Consider the following 23,889-nt stretch of genomic DNA (forward strand, 5'->3'; position numbering starts at 1 on the left):
TCGCAGGATAAATGTAAACACAAGCGGAAATAATCCGCTTAGTTTACATTGTACGGCGCAGCAGCGCCGTAAGGCAGATCGGCGATCCCCGGCCAATCAGCGGCCGGGGATCGCCGCCATGTGACAGGGGACAGCCTGTCACTGGCTGCACAGGACGGATAGCGTCCTGTGCAGCCCCGATCCCCAGAGGAGACAGATAGGAGAGGGAGGGGGAAAATGTCGCCGCGGAGGGGGGCTTTGAGGTGCCCCCCCCCCGCAACACCCATCAGGCAGGAGCGATCAGACCCCCCCAGCACATCATCCCCCTAGTGGGGAAAAAAGGGGGGCGATCTGGTCGCTCTGCCTGCACCCTGATCTGTGCTGGGGGCTGCACAGCCCACCCAGCACAGATCACCTAAAACAGCGCTGGTCCTTAAGGGGGGGTAAAGGGTGGTGTCAGGAACCGGCCCGCGGCACGCCTGCGTATACGGTTCCCGACTGCGGGTTTGACCAGATTAAGCGGGGAACAGCCTTATTTAAGCTACAAACAAGGCTGGAACCCCTCAAACACTTCCCACTGCCACCACTAGCGTTGCTAGACACGTTCACTCAGCTATCGAGTGCTCAATACGCAATCTGCGTTTTCGTATTTGGGTCAGCTTTGCGCTTAGGCCAAATACGGGAACGCCACGCACCCACACACACACAGTTGCAATCTTACACTGTCGTGAAGCAAAGACCCACTAACAGTCGTTCCGAACGATACTGTTAGCCACTCTGATGTCGCTACTCGCACTGGCGTTGTTCGTACGTTGGGTCAGCTGCGCGCTTAGGCCAACGTATGACAAACGCCCCCACACACAATGCAATTACAATTTCATACGGTAGTGTTGCTCAAGCGTACAATTAGGCATGAACTTATACACGGTTACACTTCAGTCTCTTCTAGGCTATGAGTGTTAGTTTAGTACGGCAGAAGTCAAACTTATTAAATAATAATTTAATATTCTAGAAAAACATAGAACAATGCAGAACTTAATATATACAAAAAAGATTACAAAAAACAAAGTAAAAATGTTACAAGATAAAAGTTACAAAAATAAGAGGTTACAAAGATAACACACACGGATATTTGCGTAAAAATAAACGGGGGAAAAAAGAACGTTACCAGCTTAGGTTAGAACGTTGTTTGACGGGAGGACGCCGTTTCGACCAGGAGTCGCGATCCTCCCTAGCTATTCGCTACCTCCGAGAGAAGACACCGGTGGCTGTCCTGGGCCACCTTAAATAGTCTGAAGTGTCCCCTGGGGCATTTAATGTCCAGCCCCCAGGAACTAATGCAGTTTTCCCGTTTGTGACATCACGCTTGTCATAATCCTTCTTGTGATATGCACTTCAAAGGGGGTTCCTGTTTTAGCTTCTTGAAGTTTGGCAGGACACAATCTCACCCATTGAACTCTGCAGACATCAAAAAGCTTCCTCCACATTATTTCCTTGGGTAAAGTGTATATTAGCACATACATGAAAAGATTGCCTGTAGACAGAGGCAGACAATCACCCCTGGGACAGTAGATCAAAATTGACTGCTAGGGGCTTAATGAGCTGCTTCCTTGCCTATTGAAGGTGACTGGTCGTATTCACTGAAGACCTCTTTAGATGCAAATGTAGGTCTAGTGACCCACCCACACAAATACATGAACAGTCCATGAATCTAGCCTGCATCTCTACACCTTTGACATACCACAGCAGATATAAAAATGGGAAAATGAAAATATATTACTGTATTATCCTTAACAGCATCAGCACCCCAATATATCTTCACACCTCCGCCGTTAACTTGGTGCAAGGCAGATGATCTTCCCAGATTATCCTGCCAGCACCTACATTGTTGGTTCTGCTTGACGGGACAGTCCATCAGCATTCCCATGATTGCTCCCCTTCCGGATAGCGCTGGCAGGTGGTTCTAACGAATCATCCTGCCAAAGCCTACATTGACGGCCTGGCCGGGTGGGGTAACCCTTTAACATCCTCAGGAGGGTTCCCCACCTGTCAGTTAGCTCCAAGCTATACGACTGGAAAGCTAGGTCAGGTTGCTGCAAGGTGTCGTTGCCCTTGGCAACCTGACGTAACCAACCAGGGGAATGCGGGTCAGTGACGACCGTGAATTCGTGACCATAAAGACAGTGCTGCAGCTGGGGAAGGGTCCCCACAGTCGCTACACGCACTCTCTCTATAGTGGCAGGACCTATCTCTCGGTCCCTTTGGGGAACGATTATCTGCCGGTCTGCCTCCTCCACTTTGGACAGCTCAGAGGGAATAACTTCCCAGGACCCTCTCAGCCCGCCCCTCCCAGCTGGTGACCTGCTGGCTAGCCCCCTGAGCTCTTCCAGGCTGCTGTCAAATCGAACAGCCCCAGAGAGCTCAGTGCTGCCTGTCACACATTCCAGGAAGGCTGCAGACGGAGAGGCTCCTGGGCCCTCCGGGCCAGGTTCCGAATTGGATGTGGCTGACCCAGCAACATTTGCCACTTCGGTGGACAGTCCCTCTGCTGTAGACCCGCTAGCGCTGCGGGTTACCACTGCAGCTGAGGGAGTGCCCACATTATACACATCATGAATCACATCACATTTGGTCTTAAAAACATCTGAAGGGGAAAGATCTGGCCTGGTGCCGTCTGCCCCTTCAGTGGGCAATCCATCTGCTGCAGCCCAGCGAGCCCGGCTGGTTACTCCTGCAGCCGACGGAGTGTCCACCTGACACACAGCATTATGTAGCACATCACATATGACAGCAGCATTATCAGCCCTACATATATTGTCATTTGGGACATCACATAAAACATCAACATTATCTGCAGCATTACACCCATTGCTACTCAGCACTTCACAAGTATCATCAACAGTTCCTGCCTCGATCGCCTCGATAGTCCGTGCGTCATAAATGACCTCATCAGTTTCTGCATTCTTGGTATCAACAGGTTCCACTCCAGGCCTAGGCACTGGAGACTCACTAGGGCTGGCTCCTAGTACACAGTCCATAGCCCCTGGGGCCTCGCCAGCATTCCCCACTTGCACAGCATTATCAAACAGTACCTTGCAAGAGTCCTGAACGTCTGCTGGGGATGCAGGCCCCACTGGGTTTGGAGTAGGCTCATACCGGGCCACTAACCGTCCCAGGTCAGTACCCAGCAAAACGTTGGTGGGGATTTTGTCGGTTACCCCAACTTCTTTCAATCCGCTGCCGGCCCCCCAATTCAGGTGGACCAAGGCGGTGGGTATGGCTGGGGTGACACCCCCAATTCCTCGGACAGCCATCATTTTCCCAGGTATGTACTGCTCCGGGTTCACGAGCTGGGGATGTATGAGAGTCACTTCTGCTCCAGTGTCCCTCAGCCCAGTGGCAATTGTACCCCCAACCGTGACAAGCTGCAGATTCTCTGCATAGCCAGTAGCATTCCTGGTAGCACACAAAGCCGTTGGGACTTCACTGGGGTTTGAGGCCTCACTGGATTTTGGGGCCTCCCTCTTCCTCTCTGGGCAAGTCGTGCTGATATGACCCACCCTGTCACATACAAAGCATTTCCGAGTGTCAGGTTGCTTGAATCCAGGAGATAGCGGTGCTTGCCTCCTCTGGGTGCTGGGTGACACAGGTTTAGCACTCTGTTCTCCCCTCCAGCTGGGCGTAGTAGTCCTCCAGGACTCAGGTGCTCTATGGGCGGTGTAGGCATCGGCCATTTCCGCAGCCTCATCCACTGTCTTGGGTTCTCGATCCAGCACAAACAGCCGGACCTCAACAGGACAGGTGTGTAGGAACTGGTCTTTTATCATCAGCTCCTGCAGGGCATCCAAGGTTTTAACTGACAGTCCTTTTAGCCACTGCTGGAAGGCAGTGCGCAGGTTGCAAGCATGATCCAGGTGGCTGTCATTAGGACCTCGCTGCACTGTCCTGAAACGTTTGCGATACACCTCTGGCGTGAGGTGGTATCGTGCAATGATGGCTTTCTTAATAGCCTCAAAGTCTGTTTCTTCCTCCTGGGGGAGACTCACAAACGCCTCCAGGGCCTTGCCTCTCAGCCCTGGTGTGAGGTATCTTGCCCACTGCTCACGGGGCACCCCATACTGCCGACAAGTCCTTTCAAACCCCTGTAGGAAAGTGTCTATGTCAGAGTCCTTGTCCATAGCGGGGAACTTATCCAGGGGGATTCTGTGGACTCGCTCACCTTTGCGTTCTGCGGGTCCAGCAGACCGGTTCTGCTGCTGAAGTTTAGCCAGCTCCAGCTGGTGTTGCCGTTCAGCACTTTCCCTCTCGGCCTGGAGTCGCTGGGCAGCTTGTTCCCTCTCGGCCTGGTGTCTTTCCCTCTCGGCCTGGAGTCGCTGGGCAGCTTGTTCCCTCTCTGCCTGTCGGTGCAGTAGGATCAGCTTTAGGCGCAGTTCAGGATCAGCCGAGTTCAGTAGCTGTAGATCAGCTTCCAGAGATGTCATCTCCGTGTTCGGTGGATCATCCAGGACATCGTCTCCACTCGCATCCTGTGGCGGGAGCGATTCCTCCTCTGGCGTGTCGTGAGCTGCATCCGCTGACGTTGAAGCACGGGCTCGTTCTGCCTCATCATGCTCCTCGAGCGCACGAACTAACTGCTCCTTAGTCTGGCCGCTCACCGTCTCGATGCCTCTGTGCTCACACAGGTTAAGTAGCATCTCTTTGTTTTGCCTTGCATAGCTGGATGCTTTCTGAGCCATCGTGTTGCAAAAAAGAAAAAGAAAAAAGGGGGGGAGGGAAAGCAAACACCAAGTGTGTATCTTTGAACAAAAAAAAAAAAAGTATATAGATTCTGCACTGAGTAGACTTCTGTAGTTGCTTCTAGCAAGCTTCCAGCCTTTAGTACTCAGAATAGCGAGCTAAACTGCGTACTAATGTACTAAACGATCCCACCACTGCCAGCCAATTATGTCAGGAACCGGCCCGCGGCACGCCTGCGTATACGGTTCCCGACTGCGGGTTTGACCAGATTAAGCGGGGAACAGCCTTATTTAAGCTACAAACAAGGCTGGAACCCCTCAAACACTTCCCACTGCCACCACTAGCGTTGCTAGACACGTTCACTCAGCTATCGAGTGCTCAATACGCAATCTGCGTTTTCGTATTTGGGTCAGCTTTGCCAAATACGGGAACGCCACGCACCCACACACACACAGTTGCAATCTTACACTGTCGTGAAGCAAAGACCCACTAACAGTCGTTCCGAACGATACTGTTAGCCACTCTGCTGTCGCTACTCGCACTGGCGTTGTTCGTACGTTGGGTCAGCTGCGCGCTTAGGCCAACGTATGACAAACGCCCCCACACACAATGCAATTACAATTTCATACGGTAGTGTTGCTCAAGCGTACAATTAGGCATGAACTTATACACGGTTACACTTCAGTCTCTTCTAGGCTATGAGTGTTAGTTTAGTACGGCAGAAGTCAAACTTATTAAATAATAATTTAATATTCTAGAAAAACATAGAACAATGCAGAACTTAATATATACAAAAAAGATTACAAAAAACAAAGTAAAAATGTTACAAGATAAAAGTTACAAAAATAAGAGGTTACAAAGATAACACACACGGATATTTGCGTAAAAATAAACGGGGGAAAAAACGTTACCAGCTTAGGTTAGAACGTTGTTTGACGGGAGGACGCCGTTTCGACCAGGAGTCGCGATCCTCCCTAGCTATTCGCTACCTCCGAGAGAAGACACCGGTGGCTGTCCTGGGCCACCTTAAATAGTCTGAAGTGTCCCCTGGGGCATTTAATGTCCAGCCCCCAGGAACTAATGCAGTTTCCCCGTTTGTGACATCACGCTTGTCATAATCCTTCTTGTGATATGCACTTCAAAGGGGGTTCCTGTTTTAGCTTCTTGAAGTTTGACAGGACACAATCTCACCCATTGAACTCTGCAGACATCAAAAAGCTTCCTCCACATTATTTCCTTGGGTAAAGTGTATATTAGCACATACATGAAAAGATTGCCTGTAGACAGAGGCAGACAATCACCCCTGGGACAGTAGATCAAAAGTGACTGCTAGGGGCTTAATGAGCTGCTTCCTTGCCTATTGAAGGTGACTGGTCGTATTCACTGAAGACCTCTTTAGATGCAAATGTAGGTCTAGTGACCCACCCACACAAATACATGAACAGTCCATGAATCTAGCCTGCATCTCTACACCTTTGACATACCACAGCAGATATAAAAATGGGAAAATGAAATTACTGTATTATCCTTAACAGCATCAGCACCCCAATATATCTTCACAGGTGGGTCCTCAAGTGGTTAATAGTGTGCTAAGCAGATGTCTTTCAAAGAAAACTGCACAGTAATTATCTTATTGAAGAAATGGATTTGGTTACCCTTTGTAGTTTTTGTACTCTGTCCCTCAGTTTCTTCAGTACTAGCTCCAGATCTCCTGGCATAGGCACTCTTCATTCGCTGAATGTTCTGCTTGCTCACTGTCTCATGTACAACGATAGGTTTGGGGTAATCTTTACCAATGATGCAGCCAGCTCTCTCCTGCACAGTGCGGGGAGCCTTCCATGGCTCATAGATGTACTCAGCTGGGAATTTCTTTAAAATTGGCAGGTATTTCCTATGTGAGACCCAATAAAACAAAATACCACGCAGATGTCAGAATATAAAATTTAGAAGAGGAAAACTACAGTACCATAAAAATCAGATGTGACAGATGACTGCTTGAACCTATTCTTAAAGGACATCTGAAAATAAACTGATGAGAAAAACAATTGTATCCATCCTCCTCCTAAAAATGACTTTTTTTTTTTGTAGATATCCCAAAGTTTTATTTTATATTTAAATCTAGTTTTTAACCTCCTGAGCGATAATCCCGAGCTGAGCTCGGGGTATATCGCGCAGGAGGATTTCTCAGGCCCTGGTGGGCCGATTTGCATAATTTTTTTTTTGTTACACGCAGCTAGCATTTTGCTAGCTGCGTGTAACTTCCGATCGCCGCCGATCCGCCGCCGCTCGCCGTGCCGCGCAGCCCCCCCCCCTCCCCGACCCCTTGCGCAGCCTGGCCAATCAGGCCAGGCAGCGCTGAGGGGTGGATCGGGACTCCCTCTGACGTCCAAGACGTCGGTGACGTCATCCCGCCCCGTCGCCATGGCGACCGGGGAAGCCCAGCAGTTACTCTGATCGCCGAAGGCAATCGGAGTGGGTGGGGGGATGCCGCTGCGCTGCGGCTATCATGTAGCGAGCCCTGGGCTCGCTACATGATTTAAAAAACAAAAAATTAAAAAAAAAATAGTGCTGCGCCACCTCCTGGGCGATATAATTGTATCGCCCAGAGGGTTAAAGGCTACCAGAGGTGACAGGATGAGATAGACATGGTATGTACAGTGCCTAGCACACAATTAACTATGTTGTAATCCTTTTTTTCTTTCTCTGCCTGAAAGAGTTAAATATTACTGTAAGTGGCTGACTCAGTCCTGACTCAGTGACTACAGTGTGACCCTCACTGATAAGAAATTCCTACTATAAAACACTTTCCTAGCAGAAAATGGCTTCTGAGAGCAGGAAAGTTATAAAAAGGGTGAATAGTTCATAGATTTTAGCTATGGCATACTTCAATGAGTGTGTCCTTGAGCAAAAACTATAAAACAGTTAAAACTTAAAAAGTAGATTTAAACATAAAAAAAAGGCTGTGGAATATCTTAAAAAGTCATTTTTAGGAGAAGGATGATAGATACAATCGTTTATTTTCACCTCGGGTGTCCTTTAAGTTTTTACTGTTTCATTGTCTCTGCTCAATGACACCTTCATTGAAGTATGCCAGAGCTAAAATCTATGAATTATTGACAGTGGTTGCAAATATATGCAACCCACCTATGCGAGTATACACATTTTCCTATTAATACACCCACTTTACAGGCAATATCGCACCATTGGGCTCATGGTCTCTCACAAATCTTTCAGATTATCATAAGTTTTTGATAACCTCCACACTCCTAGTTCTCTGTGGGACAGTAAGTGACAGAAGTATAGACTCTAAAGTGCTGACATCTTTTACAGTGCTGTTTCCATTAAATGGATAAGCAACACAAAGTACTAAAAGGTAGTTAAAGTAATATCAAACGTACTTTTAGATAGCGTGTACAAACCTGTGCAGACATTGTTTAGGCTGTGAAATAATGTGCGTTATAACACAGTGTCCATTGCAGTGCACACACACAACACGTAAAGTATGAATCCAGTTTAAGGCTCCCTGCACACTGCAAATCAGTTTTCCAATTCCGATTTTCCCTGAATACATTCAACAGAAAAACGGATCAAAAAATGCAGCATGCAGTAAAGATTAAAAATCAGAAGTAATAACCGATGAAAAAGCAGAATCGGAATAGCATGCAGTGTGCAGGGAGCCTTAGGCTGCGTCTGCACAACCTTACTGTCCCTAAATCATGGCAGCGCTGTCACCTTTACCCACACCCTCTTCTTTGTGAGGTAAGCACTCTTTGGATCCCTCTGTTTCTTGTGTGTACCCAGACTCTTGTGCACAAGCACATAAGGAGTATGGTATTGTAGCCTGTTCCTGCACTTCTGCCCTCCCTGCTGCACCTATCGGAGGATGAAAGAAAGCTTTGCATGACAGCATTGTAGTGGAGAAGATCACTGGAGGACAAAGACGGACACAATCGTTTGCACTAGTTTAATGAAAACTTGTTATATTCACATAATCAATATTTTCTACAGCTCAGTAAATAACTTTTTGCTTTTACATACTTTATATAATCACCATTCTTGTCAGTCTTCTTCCCAAATGCCACTGGAGAATAAACCCGAAAGAACTGATGGAAAAAAGCACTTGCTGAGAGCCACTGCCAGTTTCCAGCATTCAGTGACCAATCAGCATCCAGCAGCAGGTCTTCAAACACCTGCCGGTAGAGAAGAAGAGGATAAAAATCTAACCAAACTGATAGGCCTCTTTCACAAAGACTGTTTTAGCACTCATCACCATCTTCTACAAATCAATTTCTTAGATCTTTATTAAGTACAGTGACATAGAAAAAAAGTAATTTTAATGCATTTTACTGTCTCAGAAATGTACTTCTTACATGAATGCATGAGTGGTCCTTTACGGGGTGGGTACTTGCAGATGCAGTTTGTGAAGGTTTCTGCCATTGAAGAATAACCATGCAGAACAAATACCGTAACAATTGTCTATGTGGTATGTCCCAGACATGGCCATAGATAGGAAAAATATTGCCCTTACCAATCAGCAAGAGAATTTCTCACTGGAGGAAAAAACACACACCACGCACACACAAAAAAGACCCATTCATCCACCCATGTAAAATAGCCCATAACCTCCCAACTGGCAGCTCACATGAGCAGAAGGTGACACGGTGCACCAAAAGGTTTTCCTTGCTGTGTTGGTGCAAAAATCTCCACAATTCACTGAAGCTAAGTCTGGCCGTTTGCAAAATAATTTTTTAAGCCTACTTCAAATTATGTTTTGATTCCTCTCATACAGATAGCTGTGCTACTTACCACCAAAACCCTTTCTTACACTAAAGAGTTCTCAACTCCAGGATTCATGTGACACCTCTCTGAATGGATCACCCATCTCCCATCCTCTTTGCACCAGCCTCAAGGCATGCAGACAAAATGCTACCTCCTCCAACCCCTCATTCCATGAGCCAGGCTTTCTTCCACAGACTCACAATGGAGGGAGAATGAATGTCAGACTGCACCCACCATTTCCATAACACCTTGTGCCACATCTCAAAATCCTCTTAAAGAACGCAAGCAATTGGCTTTACAAAACCCCTCCCACTGCCAACAACTGGAGAGAAGGTGGGTGGCAACAAGCCCCACTCACTGTTACTACTGCTAGACATGTGTATGGTAACCTGATTATTATTAACTGGTCTTTAACCACTTGAGGACCCACCCTTTACCCCCCCTTAAGGACCAGCGCTGTTTTAGCTGATCTGTGCTGGGTGGGCTCTGCAGCCCCCAGCACAGATCAGAGTGCAGGCAGAGCGACTAGATCGCCCCCCTTTTTTCCCCACTAGGGGGATGATGTGCTGGGGGGGGTCTGATCGCTCCTGCTTGCCGGGTGTTGCGGGGGGGCACCTCAAAGCCCCCCTCCGCGGCGAAATCCTCCCCCTCCCTCTCCTACCTGGCCCCCCTGGTGAACCGGGCAGCACAGGACGCTATCCGTCCTGTGCAGCCAGTGACAGGCTGTCCCCTGTCACATGGCGGCGATCCCCGGCCGCTGATTGGCCGGGGGATTGCCGATCTGCCTTACGGCGCTGCTGCGCAGCAGCGCCGTACAATGTAAACAAATCGGATTATTTCCGCTTGTGTTTACATTTAGCCTGCGAGCCGCCATCGGCGGCCCGCAGGCTATTCACGGAGCCCCCCGCCGTGAATGGACAGGAAGCAGCCGCTCGCGCGAGCGGCTGCTTCCTGATTAATCAGCCTGCAGCTGGCGACGCAATACTGCGTCGCTGGTCCTGCAGCTGCCACTTTGCCGACGCACGGTATAAGCGTGCGGTCGGCAAGTGGTTAATAAACCTCATGCAGTTATTTTTTTGAAGAGCTATAAAATTGTAGCCAAGGGCTTCATGTGGCAAACTGTTTGTGCTTTCTGCTTCATATTTGTTGTTTAGTTTGCAAATCAGCATGGTGAAAGTGACAGGTGAGTGCATGATAACATTTCATGGAAAATCAACATTCTTCACATATATTGAGGAAGAAAGACTCCATGAACGTGTACAGCAATCAGATTTAAAAGACAATTAAAAATCTACTGCCCACAAAAATGGGGAAAAAATAATGGGCATCATACCTATACATTGTTAACCTCCTTGCCGTTCTAAAAAATCCGGCAAGGAGGCAGCGCCGCACTTTTTTTTTTAATTTTTTTTTTTAAAATCATGTAGCGAGCCCAGGGCTCGCTACATGATAGCCGCTGAGCGGCGGCATCCCCCCACCCACTCCGATCGCCTTCGGCGATCAAGAGTATGCAGGAAATCCCATTGAGAACGGGATTTCCTGCAGGGCTTCCCCGGTCGCCATGGCGACCGGGCGGGATGACGTCGCCGACGTCATGGACGTCGTGACGTCAGGGAATCCCGATCCGCCCCTTAGCTCTGCCTGGCACTGATTGGCCAGGCTGCGCAGGGGTCTGGGGCGGGGGGGCGGCGCGGCGGGTAGCAGCGAATCGGCGGCGATCACGTATTACACGCAGCTAGCAAAGAGCTAGCTGCGTGTAGGAAAAAAAAATTATGCAAATCGGCCCAGCGGGGCCTGAGAAATCCTCCTGGGCAGGTTACCCCGAACTGTGTTCGGGATAACCGGCAAGGAGGTTAATATAGGTTTGATTTAAAATGCTACTGTAATCAAAATCCTTAGATTTCAGCAAATGGTATATTTGAAAGTATTTATTGTAGATTTGGATCAGATCCATTTAGAATATTTTCAGTAATTACTAGCAAATAGCAATACAAAGGCTTTTTCTTTCATCTTTTTGTTTGTGTGAAGAAAAAAAAGTGACAGAGAAAAGTTCTGACTGAGGGCATTACTATGGAGGACTGTGTCCAGCATATCCAGCATACAGAAACAGTCCTCAATAGCATTAAAACTGTGGGTAAAAAGAGTTCAGAATGATAGAAAGCCGAAATATACCTTCAAATAGTGTGCAAATAACCATTAGCTGCATCTGTGTGCCTGATCTCCTCTCTCTCTCTCTCTCTCTCTCTCTCTCCAGTGTGAAGAAAACCGTTTACAGCCAGGGAGACGTGCAACCTTGCTACATAGTACAACTCTGCCTCCCCCTCCCCCGATGCTGACACAAATTGTTACAAACAGCTTATAAACAAAGCTTTTTTTCACACAGGCTGTGCTGAGAGACCCCTGAAAAGCTTTCTAGTGTTGCTGGCTAAAATCTCTATTTATGTCTAAGTGGAGGAAATTTTAAACCGCTTTTTTTTACCTCTTCCTCTAAACAATTTTTACTGCAAAAAGCAAAATACATAGCAATACATACATAAAAATGGCTAACGGCCCTAGAAAGTAATGGTATAAACGTTATTCTCAGTTATTTAACCTTTTGACCTTGCTCCCATGATATCCACAGGTCTCCACGCGTCAAGAAGCAGGCTACTGCATGACGTGCCAAGTGGTGGATCCATCCCTCTGTCCTCAGTTGTGTCATGATAGCATCAATGAAGGGGTAACCTGTTTTGGCCTGAAGGAGAGCACATAGAAGGAGTTCATTAACTAAGGCCACGGACTACTGACACTTAGCTATGCAATTATATTGTCTGATGCACTGCAAACAGGATGCAATTATAATGAAATATTTTTACATCTGTTGGTCAGCAGTGTGGTGCTGTGTTATCAATTGGCAGAATGTGAGGCATGCTGTGCGTTACTGGACTGATGTGCATGTTTACAGTTACAATGAAGCATACATGTACTGTATGTGTCATGTTGCACTGGAAAAGGTAGTGAATTAGGGCTCTTTTCCACTATGTTGCGTTGTGTGATCCAAATCAGATTGCCAACGGTTCGCAAAACGCAGGGTACAGTTACATACTGAAAGCAAAGACTTATCTTAAATGAATTCAGGAAAACCAACATTACAAAAAATTCAGGCACATGTAACGCCTTATAACGTACTAACTATTCAAAAACTCAATTTCTGAAGGGCATACAATGAAAAACGGATGAGACTAGAACTAAAAAAAGGACTAAATGAACAGTGACTAAAAAAATAAAACATCCTTGCCTTGAAGGGCAGGTACACAATGCAGTCAAGCAGACTTTGTTGTGAAGTTTATAGTGTCAGTGTCATAAGAATTAAATCTATAACAGGTTAATTTACCACTCAGTTAAGGTATCCCATAGTACTCACTTGGCTCCAGGCCTGAAGATAGCCCTTGTTGTCATCCCAGTCAACCTGCACACACACAGGGTTTCCTTCCATTTTGTTGAAGTTTGGGATTCCAGCTCCAGCAGTGTAAAAGAATTCCCGCCAGAGCAGCTGACCATGGAGCGATACAGGGGGATCTGAATGTTTCTTCTTAAAGACACAAAAGGAACCTTATTGTACAAAAGACGTTTAAAAAACTTTTGAAGACAACATATTTGCCTACATATCACTGCTATAAGGTTGTACCTGCTGAAATTACTAAAATGCCTTCCTTCCTTTTAGAATCAGAATCAATTTATTTTCGCCAAGTAAGTTTGCACCTACAAGGAATTTGTCTTGGCAGTTGCTTAACAAACACAAACAAAAACAATACAAGGACAGACAGTGTGAATATTACAAGTTAAGGACATTATAAGTATAGTGGCAGTAAGCAATGTGAGAATTGTTCATGTTTAGTTCTGTGCTGATTACTTTCAGTCCTAGCAGCTCTAACGTGGTTCAGCATTAAGTATGGCTACTGCTTGAGGAAAAAAACTGTTCCTGTGTCTAGAGGTTTTGGTAGCGATTGACCGGAATCTTACTCCTGAAGGCATGTGCTGGAAGATGGAGTGAGCTGGGTGAGAGGGGTCAGAGGCAATTTTGGATGCTCTCTTTCTGCACCTGCTAGTGTAAAGATCCTGCAGGGAAGGTAAGCTACAGCCAATTATCCTTTCCGCTGATCGGATGATGCGCTGCAGCCTCCCCTTTTCTAATGCTGAGCAGGAGCTGAACCATACAGTCATGGATGATGTTATGGTGGATTCAATGATTGCAGTGTAGAACTGCACCATTAGATTTTGAGGTAGGCCAAACTTTTTCAGCTGCCGCAGATGGTACATTCTCTGTTGTGCTTTCTTGACAATAGTGGCGGTGTTGTTGTCCCATTTTAAGTCGTTAGAGATCGTGGACCCAAGAAACTTGAATGACTCTACTTGGGTTATTGTGGATCCATTTATGGTTAAGGGGAGGTGCTGGGGGGGAGATCTCCTAAAGTCTATTATCATCTCCATGGTTTTGAGAGCATTTAGTTCCAAGTTGTTGCTGCTGCACCAGGAGGAAAGCTGTCCCACCACATGCCTGTATGCAGACTCATCCCCGTTTTGAATGAGACCAACAACTGTTGTGTCGTCTGCAAACTTCAGAACCTTAACAGATGGATCTGTGGAGATGCAGTCATTGGTGTAAAGTGAGTACAGCAGTGGGGAAAGCACACAGCCCTGGGGTGCACCAGTACTGACTGTCAGAGAGCTTGATGTGAGTATTGATTAGCAACATATAATTCATAGTGTAGACATGGTTTAAAAAAAATGTGTAAAGAGTATATGGTAATCGCTATACAAGCAAATTTTAAGAAAAAGGGAAAGGCAGAAAGAATTTTTCACTGTTTAGCTTGCTTATCAGCCCTGGTAAAATCCCAGACTGAGCATTCAGTCTGGCCTTGCTCAGGAATCATAGCGGAGTCTGTCTCCTCTGATGTATTTTCAAGCCCAAGCCTGCCCCCTTCTGGCTCTGCTCAGGAATAATCATAGCTGAGTCATTATAGCAAAGCCACACTGAATGCTCAGTCGGGGATTTTATTAGGGCTGATAAGAAGCAAGCTGAACAGTGAAGGGTAGGTGTTTTTTCTAATGTTCCCATTGATAAATATGGTAAAATACATGAGGGTGCTTCGTCTCTGGTTCACGTTAAGCATCTCCCAGCCAGCCCAGGTGTGGGTGAACTGGTCCATTCTATCCTGTGAGAGTAAGAAAGTCTCTTCCAGTTGTCCAGTTCTGTCCAGTCTAACTAACCACTGGGCCACAGCAGGAGGGTTTTGTTACAACATTTAACAGAAAAACAAAAATAGCCAAACTCCCTGTTACCACATGCATACCTGCTTATATCCTCATCACCATTCCCCAGTTACCCCGGATTCTCTTTGCAATAAATTGGTATATAAAATTTATACAATTACAACATAGTTTACATCAAATTATTTTTCCTTGAAATGCTAATTGTCTCTTCTATTAGGAGTTGGCGATAATCCACCATTCATCTAAACCAGTGGTCCTCAAACTAAGGCCCGTGAGGCGAATGTGGCCCCCTGAGGCTTTTTTACCGCCCCCCCCCCCCCCCCCCCGCACACAAAATGTATTGCTTATAGATCCGGTTAGCTAAATCTTTAAATATTAGTGGTCCGCATATAGAATAGCAGTGCTGGAACCACCCATCCACATGGAAGCCAGAAAGCAGTAATTTGCTAGTTTCCAATCAAATTCCACATCCGGTGACACTGCTGTCCAACTGGACTGCAGGTTGTCACCTGGGTATGCTTACAAAAGTAGAAAAAGGAGGAGCGCTCCATAGTGTAACAACGCTTTATTAAAACAAATTGCGCAAAATAAAAATCTACTTACTAGATGACGAAGGCGTGGAACGCCAAAACGCGTAATAACGTAACCAGCACACGCTTATCCCTTGAGGGAGCATCCAGGGTCACTTTCCACCTGATCCACTCAAATCCGATGGCCACGGTAGTTTGAGGTGCACCCGCCAAGGAAGGATTTTAAGGCTGCAAAGCCTGACTACATGCTTGTACTCAACTTACATCTAGTAAGTAGATTTTTATTTTGCGCAATTTGTTTTAATAAAGCGTTGTTACACTATGGAGCGCTCCTCCTTTTCTACTTTTGTTTTTTTGACTAAGCCTATCGGACAGCCGGGCTCTAAAGGAGCAGCTAAAGTGTGACTGCACCCAGCCATCCCTGACCACCGCCCTAGCAGCGCAAGATTGCACATCTTTTTCGTACCTGGGTATGCTTTACTGTCTGGCCCGCAAAGACTTCTACATCATTTTATGTATACTTCGGCCCCCCAGCAGTCTGAAGTATATTGACCCGGCCCTCGACCCAAAATGTTTGGGGACCCCTGATCTAAACAGGCTGCATTGGAACAAATATTGCCATACACTAAGTTAAGTTTAAAGAGGAACTTCAGCCTAAACAAACATACTGTCATTAATCTACATTAGTTATGTTAACCACTTCCCGACCGCCGTATGTACAATTGGCGGCCGGGAAGTGCACGCCGCAAGGACCGCCGTATTGACAATTGGCGGCGGTCCTTGTAGGGGCATGGGCGGAGCGATCGCGTCATCAGTGACGCGATCCTCCGCCTCCGCCTGGCGCCGCTCACCCGCCGCAACATCCCGCCGGCTATACGAAAGCGCCGGCGGGATGTTAACCCCGCGATCGCCGCATACAAAGTGTATAATACACTTTGTAATGTTTACAAAGTGTATTATACAGGCTGCCTCCTGCCCTGGTGGTCCCAGTGTCCGAGGGACCACCAGGGCAGGCTGCAGCCACCCTAGTCTGCACCAAAGCACACTGATTTCTCCCCCCCCTGCCCCAGATCGCCCACAGCACCCATCAGACCCCCCCCTGCCCACCCCCCAGACCCCTGTTTGCACCCAATCACCCCCCTAATCACCCATCAATCACTCCCTGTCACTATCTGTCAACGCTATTTTTTTTTTATCCCCCACCCTGCTCCCTGCCCCCTCCTGATCACCCCCCACCCCTCAGATTCTCCCTAGACCCCCCCCCCCCCCCAGACCACCCCCCCTGTTTACTGTATGCATCTATCCCCCTGATCACCTGTCAATCACCTGTCAATCACCCATCAATCACCCGTCAATCACCCCCTGTCACTGCCACCTATCAGCCAGCCCCTAACCTGCCCCGTGCGGGCAATCTGATCACCCCCCCACACCATTAGATCGCCCGCAGATCCGACATCAGATCACCTCCCAAATCCATTGTTTACATCTGTTATCTTCTCTAAACACCCACTAATTACCCATCAATCACATATCAATCACCCCCTATCACCACCTGTCACTGTTACCTATCAGATCAGACCCTAATCTGCCCCTTGCGGGCACCCAATCACCCGCCCACACGCTCAGATTGCCCTCTGACCCCCCCTTATCAATTCACCAGTGCATTAATTACATCTGTTCTTCCCTGTAATAACCCACTGATCACCTGTCAATCACCTGCCAATCACCTATCACCCATCAATCACCCCCTGTCACCCCCTGTCACTGCCACCCATCAATCAGCCCCTAACCTGCCCCTTGCGGGCAATCTGATCACCCACCCACACCATTAGATCGCCCGCAAACCCGCCGTCAGATTACCTCCCAAATGTATTGTTTACATCTGTTATCTTCTCTAAACACCCACTAATTACCCATCAATCACCCATCAATCACCCCCTATCACCACCTGTCACTGTTACCTATCAGATCAGACCCTAATCTGCCCCTTGCGGGCACCCAATCACCCGCCCACACGCTCAGATTGCCCTCAGACCCCCCCCCCCCCCTTATCAATTCGCCAGTGCATTAATTACACCTGTCCTTCCCTGTAATAACCCACTGATCACCTGTCAATCACCTGCCAATCACCTATCACCCATCAATCACCCCCTGTCACTGCCACCCAACAATCAGCCCCTAACCTGCCCCTTGCGGGCAATCTGATCACCCACCCACACCAATAGATCGCCCGCAGATCCGACATCAGATCACCACCCAAGCGCAGCGTTTACATCTATTCTCTCCTCTAAACACACACTAATTACCCATCAATCACCCCCTATCACCACCTGTCACTGTTACCCATCAGATCAGACCCTAATCTGCCCCTTGCGGGCACCCAATCGCCCGCCTACACGCTCAGATTGCCCTCAGACCCCCCCTTATCAATTCGCCAGTGCAATATTTACATCTGTTCTCCCCTGTAATAACCCACTGATTACCTGTCAATCACCTATCAATCACCCATCAATCACCCCCTGTCACTGCCACCCATCAATCAAACCCTGTCACTGCCACCCATCAATCACCCGCTGTCACTGCCACCCATCAATCAGCCCCTAACCTGCCCCTTGCGGGCAAACTGATCACCCACCCACACCAATAGATCGCCCGCAGATCCGACATCAGATCACCACCCAAGCGCAGTGTTTCCATCTATTCTCTACCCTAAACACCCACTAATTACCCATCAATCACCCCCTGTCACTGCTACCTATCAGATTAGACCCCTATCTGCCCCTAGGGCACTCAATCACCCGCCCACACCCTCAGAATGCCCTCAGACCCCAGCCCTGATCACCTCGCCAGTGCATTGCTTGCATCTATTCCCCCCTCTAATCACACCTTGAGACACCCATCAATCACCTCCTGTCACCCCCTAGCACACCTACCCATCAGATCAGGCCCCAATTTGCCCCGTGTGGGCTCCTGATCACTCGGCCAATCCCTCAGATCCCCCTCAGACCCCCTTCCGATCACCTCCCCAGTGCATTGATTGCATCTATTTTCCCCTCTAACCACCCCCTGAGACACCCATCAATCACCTCCTGTCACCCCCCTAGCACTCCTATCCATCAGATCAGGCCCAATACAACCTGTCATCTAAAAGGCCACCCTGCTTATGACCGGTTCCACAAAATTCGCCCCCTCATAGACCACCTGTCATCAAAATTTGCAGATGCTTATACCCCTGAACAGTCATTTTGAGACATTTGGTTTCCAGACTACTCACGGTTTTGGGCCTGTAAAATGCCAGGGCGGTATAGGAACCCCACAAGTGACCCCATTTTAGAAAAAAAGACACCCCAAGGTATTCTGTTAGGTGTATGACGAGTTCATAGAAGATTTTATTTTTTGTCAAAAGTTAGCGGAAATTAATTTTTATTGGGTTTTTTTCACAAAGTGTCATTTTTCACTAACTTGTGACAAAAAATAAAATCTTCTATGAACTCGCCATACACCTAACGGAATACCTTGGGGTGTCTTCTTTCTAAAATGGGGTCACTTGTGGGGTTCCTATACTGCCCTGGCATTTTAGGGGCCCTAAACCGCGAGGAGTAGTCTAGAAAACAAATGCTTCAAAATGACCTGTGAATAGGACGTTGGGCCCCTTAGCGCACCTAGGCTGCAAAAAATTGTCACACATGTGGTACCGCCGTACTCAGGAAAAGTAGTATAATGTGTTTTGGGGTGTATTTTTACACATACCCATGCTGGATGGGAGAAATTTCTATGTAAATGGACAATTGTGTGTAAAAAAATCAAACAATTGTCATTTACAGAGATATTTCTCCCACTTAGCATGGGTATGTGTAAAAATACACCCCAAAACGCATTATACTACTTCTCCTGAGCACGGCGGTACCACATGTGTGGCACTTTTTTACACCCTAAGTACGCTAAGGGGCCCAAAGTCCAATGAGTACCTTTAGGATTTCACAGGTCATTTTGCGACATTTGGTTTCAAGACTACTCCTCACGGTTTAGGGCCCCTAAAATGCCAGGGCAGTATAGGAACCCCACAAATGACCCCATTCTAGAAAGAAGACACCCAAAGGTATTCCGTACGGAGTATGGTGAGTTCATAGAAGATTTTATTTTTTTGTCACAAGTTAGCGGAAAATGACACTTTGTGAAAAAAAACTATTAAAATCAATTTCCGCTAACTTGTGACAAAAAAATAAAAACTTCTATGAACTCACCATACTCCTAACGGAATACCTTTGGGTGTCTTCTTTCTAAAATGGGGTCATTAGTGGGGTTCCTATACTGCCCTGGCATTTTAGGGGCCCTAAACCGTGAGGAGTAGTCTTGAAACAAAAGACCTGTGAAATCCTAAAGGTACTCATTGGACTTTGGGCCCCTTAGTGCAGTTAGGGTGCAAAAAAGTGCCACACATGTGGTATCGCCGTACTCGGGAGAAGTAGTATAATGTGTTTTGGGGTGTATTTTTACACATACCCATGCTGGGTGGGAGAAATACCTCTGTAAATGACAATCTTTTGATTTTTTTTACACACAATTGTCCATTTACAGAGGTATTTCTCCCACCCAGCATGGGTATGTGTAAAAATACACCCCAAAACACATTATACTACTTCTCCCGAGTATGGCGATACCACATGTGTGGCACTTTTTTGCACCCTAACTGCGCTAAAGGGCCCAAAGTCCAATGAGTACCTTTAGAATTTCACAGGTCATTTTGAGAAATTTCGTTTCAAGACTACTCACGGTTTAGGGCCCCTAAAATGCCAGAGCAGTATAGGAACCCCACAAATGACCCCATTTTAGAAAGAAGACACCCCAAGGTATTCCGTTAGGAGTATGGTGAGTTCATAGAAGATTTTATTTTTTGTCAAAAGTTAGCGGAAATTGATTTTAATTGTGTTTTTTCACAAAGTGTCATTTTCCGCTAACTTTTGACAAAAAATAAAATCTTCTATGAACTCACCATACTCCTAACGGAATACCTTGGGGTGTCTTCTTTCTAAAATGGGGTCATTTGTGGGGTTCCTATACTGCCCTGGCATTTTAGGGGCCCTAAACCGTGAGTAGTCTTGAAACGAAATTTCTCAAAATGACCTGTGAAATTCTAAAGGTACTCATTGGACTTTGGGCCCTTTAGCGCAGTTAGGGTGCAAAAAAGTGCCACACATGTGGTATCGCCATACTCGGGAGAAGTAGTATAATGTGTTTTGGGGTGTATTTTTACACATACCCATGCTGGGTGGGAGAAATACCTCTGTAAATGGACAATTGTGTGTAAAAAAAATCAAAAGATTGTCATTTACAGAGGTATTTCTCCCACCCAGCATGGGTATGTGTAAAAATACACCCCAAAACACATTATACTACTTCTCCTGAGTACGGCAATACCACATGTGTGGCACTTTTTTGCAGCCTAACTGCGCTAAGGGGTCCAAAGTCCAACGAGCACCTTTAGGCTTTACAGGGGTGCTTACAATTTAGCACCCCCCAAAATGTCAGGACAGTAAACACACCCCACAAATGACCCCATTTTGGAATGTAGACCCTTTAAGGTATTCAGAGAGGGGCATGGTGAGTCCGTGGCAGATTTCATTTTTTTTTGTCGCAAGTTAGAAGAAATGGAAACTTTTTTTTTTTTTTTTTTTTTTTCACAAAGTGTCATTTTCCGCTTACTTGTGACAAAAAATAATATCTTCTATGAACTCACTATGCCTCTCAGTGAATACTTTGGGATGTCTTCTTTCCAAAATGGGGTCATTTGGGGGGTATTTATACTATCCTGGAATTCTAGCCCCTCATGAAACATGACAGAGGGTCAGAAAAGTCAGAGATGCTTGAAAATGGGAAAATTCACTTTTTGCACCATAGTTTGTAAACGCTATAACTTTTACCCAAACCAATAAATATACACTGAATGGTTTTTTTTTTTATCAAAAACATGTTTGTCCACATTTTTCGCGCTGCATGTATACAGAAATTTTACTTTATTTGAAAACTGTCAGCACAGAAAGTTAAAAAAATCATTTTTTTGCCAAAATTCATGTCTTTTTTGCTGAATATAATAAAAAGTAAAAATAGCAGGAGCAATCAAATAGCACCAAAAGAAAGCTTTATTAGTGACAAGAAAAGGAGCCAAAGTTCATTTAGGTGGTAGGTTGTATGAGCGAGCAATAAACCGTGAAAGCTGCAGTGGTCTGAATTGAAAAAAAGTGGCCGGTCCTTAAGGGGTAGAAAGCCCTAGGTCCTCAAGTGGTTAATTAAAATAGATAATATAATCTCTTACCCACCCTGTTTTAAAAGAACAGGGAAATGTTTGTGATTTCATGAGGGCCGCCATCTTTTTGGTTGAAAGGAGGTGACCGGGAGCATGAGACACAGTTCCAACTGTCCTGTGTCCTGCTCACCCCTCCCAGCTGCGCGCACTAGGCTTCAAATCTCAAATAAAAAAAAATAAAAAAAATGTGTGCCAAAACAGCAGAAGATCAGAAATCCCATCATGCTTTGCACAGCATCATCAGGGGAAAAATGCCCAGGCAGATTTCTTTGATGTGGAAGAGCTTAGCTTCTGTGCAGCTAAAAATGAGGCTTGGGTAAAAAAAACAAAAAAAAAACTGTTTTGATGCTATGAAACTGTTAAAGAAACACTGAGGCTAATTTCACACCAGTACGTTGCGTTAGAGGGGGCGTTAAGGTCGTATAACGTCCCCCTAACGGAACGCCTGGTGGTGCTAGATCTGGACGTCAGAGTGAGCCGCGTTGTGCAGCTCACTCTGGCGTCAGTGATGCCGTGATGCGCACTCTTGTGCGCATGCGGCATCACGTGGTCCCGCCGGCCAATCGCCGCACAGAGCGGCTGCTCCAGGAAGTAAACACTGCACGTCATAACGTGCAGTGCATATTAATTAGCCATGTGCCTGGCCGCTCTCCGCTCCTCCCCAACATTACTGAGCATGTGCAAGCAGTCTAACGCGGCTCAGCCGCGTCCAAAGTACTGCATGCAGTACGTTGTCTTGTGACGCAGCGTTACAATGTAACGCAACGTCCGCACTGTGAACAGCCCCATTGATTTTTCATTACTGTGCGGTGGGCTGCGTTACAGGCTGCTCTAACGTGCGCCTGTAACATCCCACTGTGAAACCAGCCTAAGCCTTTTCAGTGCTGCTGAGCAGATTTTTAGTCTCGAGGTTCACTTTAACATACTTGCTTGATACATTGCTAATTTATAAGAAATATAGAAGACATAAAAGTAACATTTAGATGGAAAACTTAATTTACAACATACCTAAGTATTAAAATGACCACCAATCCAAAAAATATCTACCGTACTTTCCTAACTTTAGTCCCCTACTTTCCATTACTTAACAGAGTTAGGTCCAACCCCTATCCACCTGGTTGAGAGTAATGTGACTATATTTTTCTGGATAGCAAGGATTATACATCTCCTTGCCCTCAGACTTCATAAAGGAACAGAATTAATGAATATATACCGTACGTATTAACAAAATACAGAGAACAAAACACATATTACTAAAAATGAATTAAAAGTGGGGGAGGAATGGTGGCACCGGACACTAAAAATGTTACACTGCCACTACCTTAACCAAGATAGCAGATAGATGTAGACACAAGCAGTGGGTAGATAGTTACATAGTTACATAGTTATTTTGGTTGAAAAAAGACATATGTCCATCGAGTTCAACCAGAGAACAAAGTACAACTCCAGCCTGCTCCCTCACATATCCATGTTGATCCAGAGGAAGGCGAAAAACCCTTACAAAGCATGGTCCAATTAGCCCCAAAAGGAAAAAAATCCTTCCCGACTCCAGATGGCAATCAGATAAAATGCCTGGATCAACATCATTAGGCATTACCTAGTAATTGTAGCAATGGATGTCTTTCAACGCAAGGAAAGCATCTAAGCCCCCTTTAAATGCAGGTATAGAGTTTGCCATAACTACTTCCTGTGGCAATGCATTCCACATCTTAATCACTCTTACTGTAAAGAACCCTTTCCTAAATAAATGGCTAAAACGTTTTTCCTCCATGCGCAGATCATGTCCTCTAGTCCTTTGAGAAGGCCTAGGGACAAAAAGCTCATCCGCCAAGCTATTATATTGCCCTCTGATGTATTTATACATGTTAATTAGATTCCCTCTAAGGCGTCTCTTCTCTAGACTAGATATTGAAGAAATCTCTAGCCTTCCATCTCTTAGGGCTTATTCACACTAAGGGCGTTTTTGCCCTTTTTTCAAGCGCAGGCGATTTTCAAAATCGCCCTAAAAATGCTTGTGCAATGATTCCCAATGAGAGAGTTCACAGCTGAGAGGTTAGTTTCCGATCCACTCAGCAAAGCAGTTCCTGTACTGGCGATTTTGCCTCAATGGAAGATATAGGAAAAACGTAAAACGCTCACAAAATCGCTTTGTGCAGGGATTGCGTGAGCATTTTTAAGAATACATACATTGTATTTATTCTTTTCCAGATCAAAGAGCTCACTTCCTGACTTGGGTCAGGGAGTGAATTACAAAACCGCTCTGGAAAAGTGCTTAGAAAAGCGTTTTTTACCAGAAACAGTGCGCAG

General features: G+C 46.3%; 1 protein-coding gene across 2 annotated transcripts in view; it reads right to left on the minus strand.

Moving 5' to 3' along the window:
* LOC137521284 (cryptochrome-1-like) overlaps window positions 1–23,889 on the minus strand; it is a 110,352-nt gene that overhangs the window by 2,510 nt on the left and 83,953 nt on the right. For both annotated transcript variants that reach the window (XM_068240319.1, XM_068240317.1), the window contains exons 7-10: window positions 12,899–13,066; window positions 12,089–12,229; window positions 8,755–8,906; window positions 6,372–6,607 (exon numbers count right to left, since the gene is read on the minus strand). In XM_068240319.1, the coding sequence (XP_068096420.1) occupies window positions 6,372–6,607; window positions 8,755–8,906; window positions 12,089–12,229; window positions 12,899–13,066 (697 nt within the window). The remainder of the gene's footprint in view (window positions 1–6,371; window positions 6,608–8,754; window positions 8,907–12,088; window positions 12,230–12,898; window positions 13,067–23,889) is intronic.

The sequence above is a fragment of the Hyperolius riggenbachi genome, chromosome 6, assembly GCF_040937935.1.
Source record: "Hyperolius riggenbachi isolate aHypRig1 chromosome 6, aHypRig1.pri, whole genome shotgun sequence".
Lineage (NCBI taxonomy): Eukaryota > Metazoa > Chordata > Amphibia > Anura > Hyperoliidae > Hyperolius > Hyperolius riggenbachi.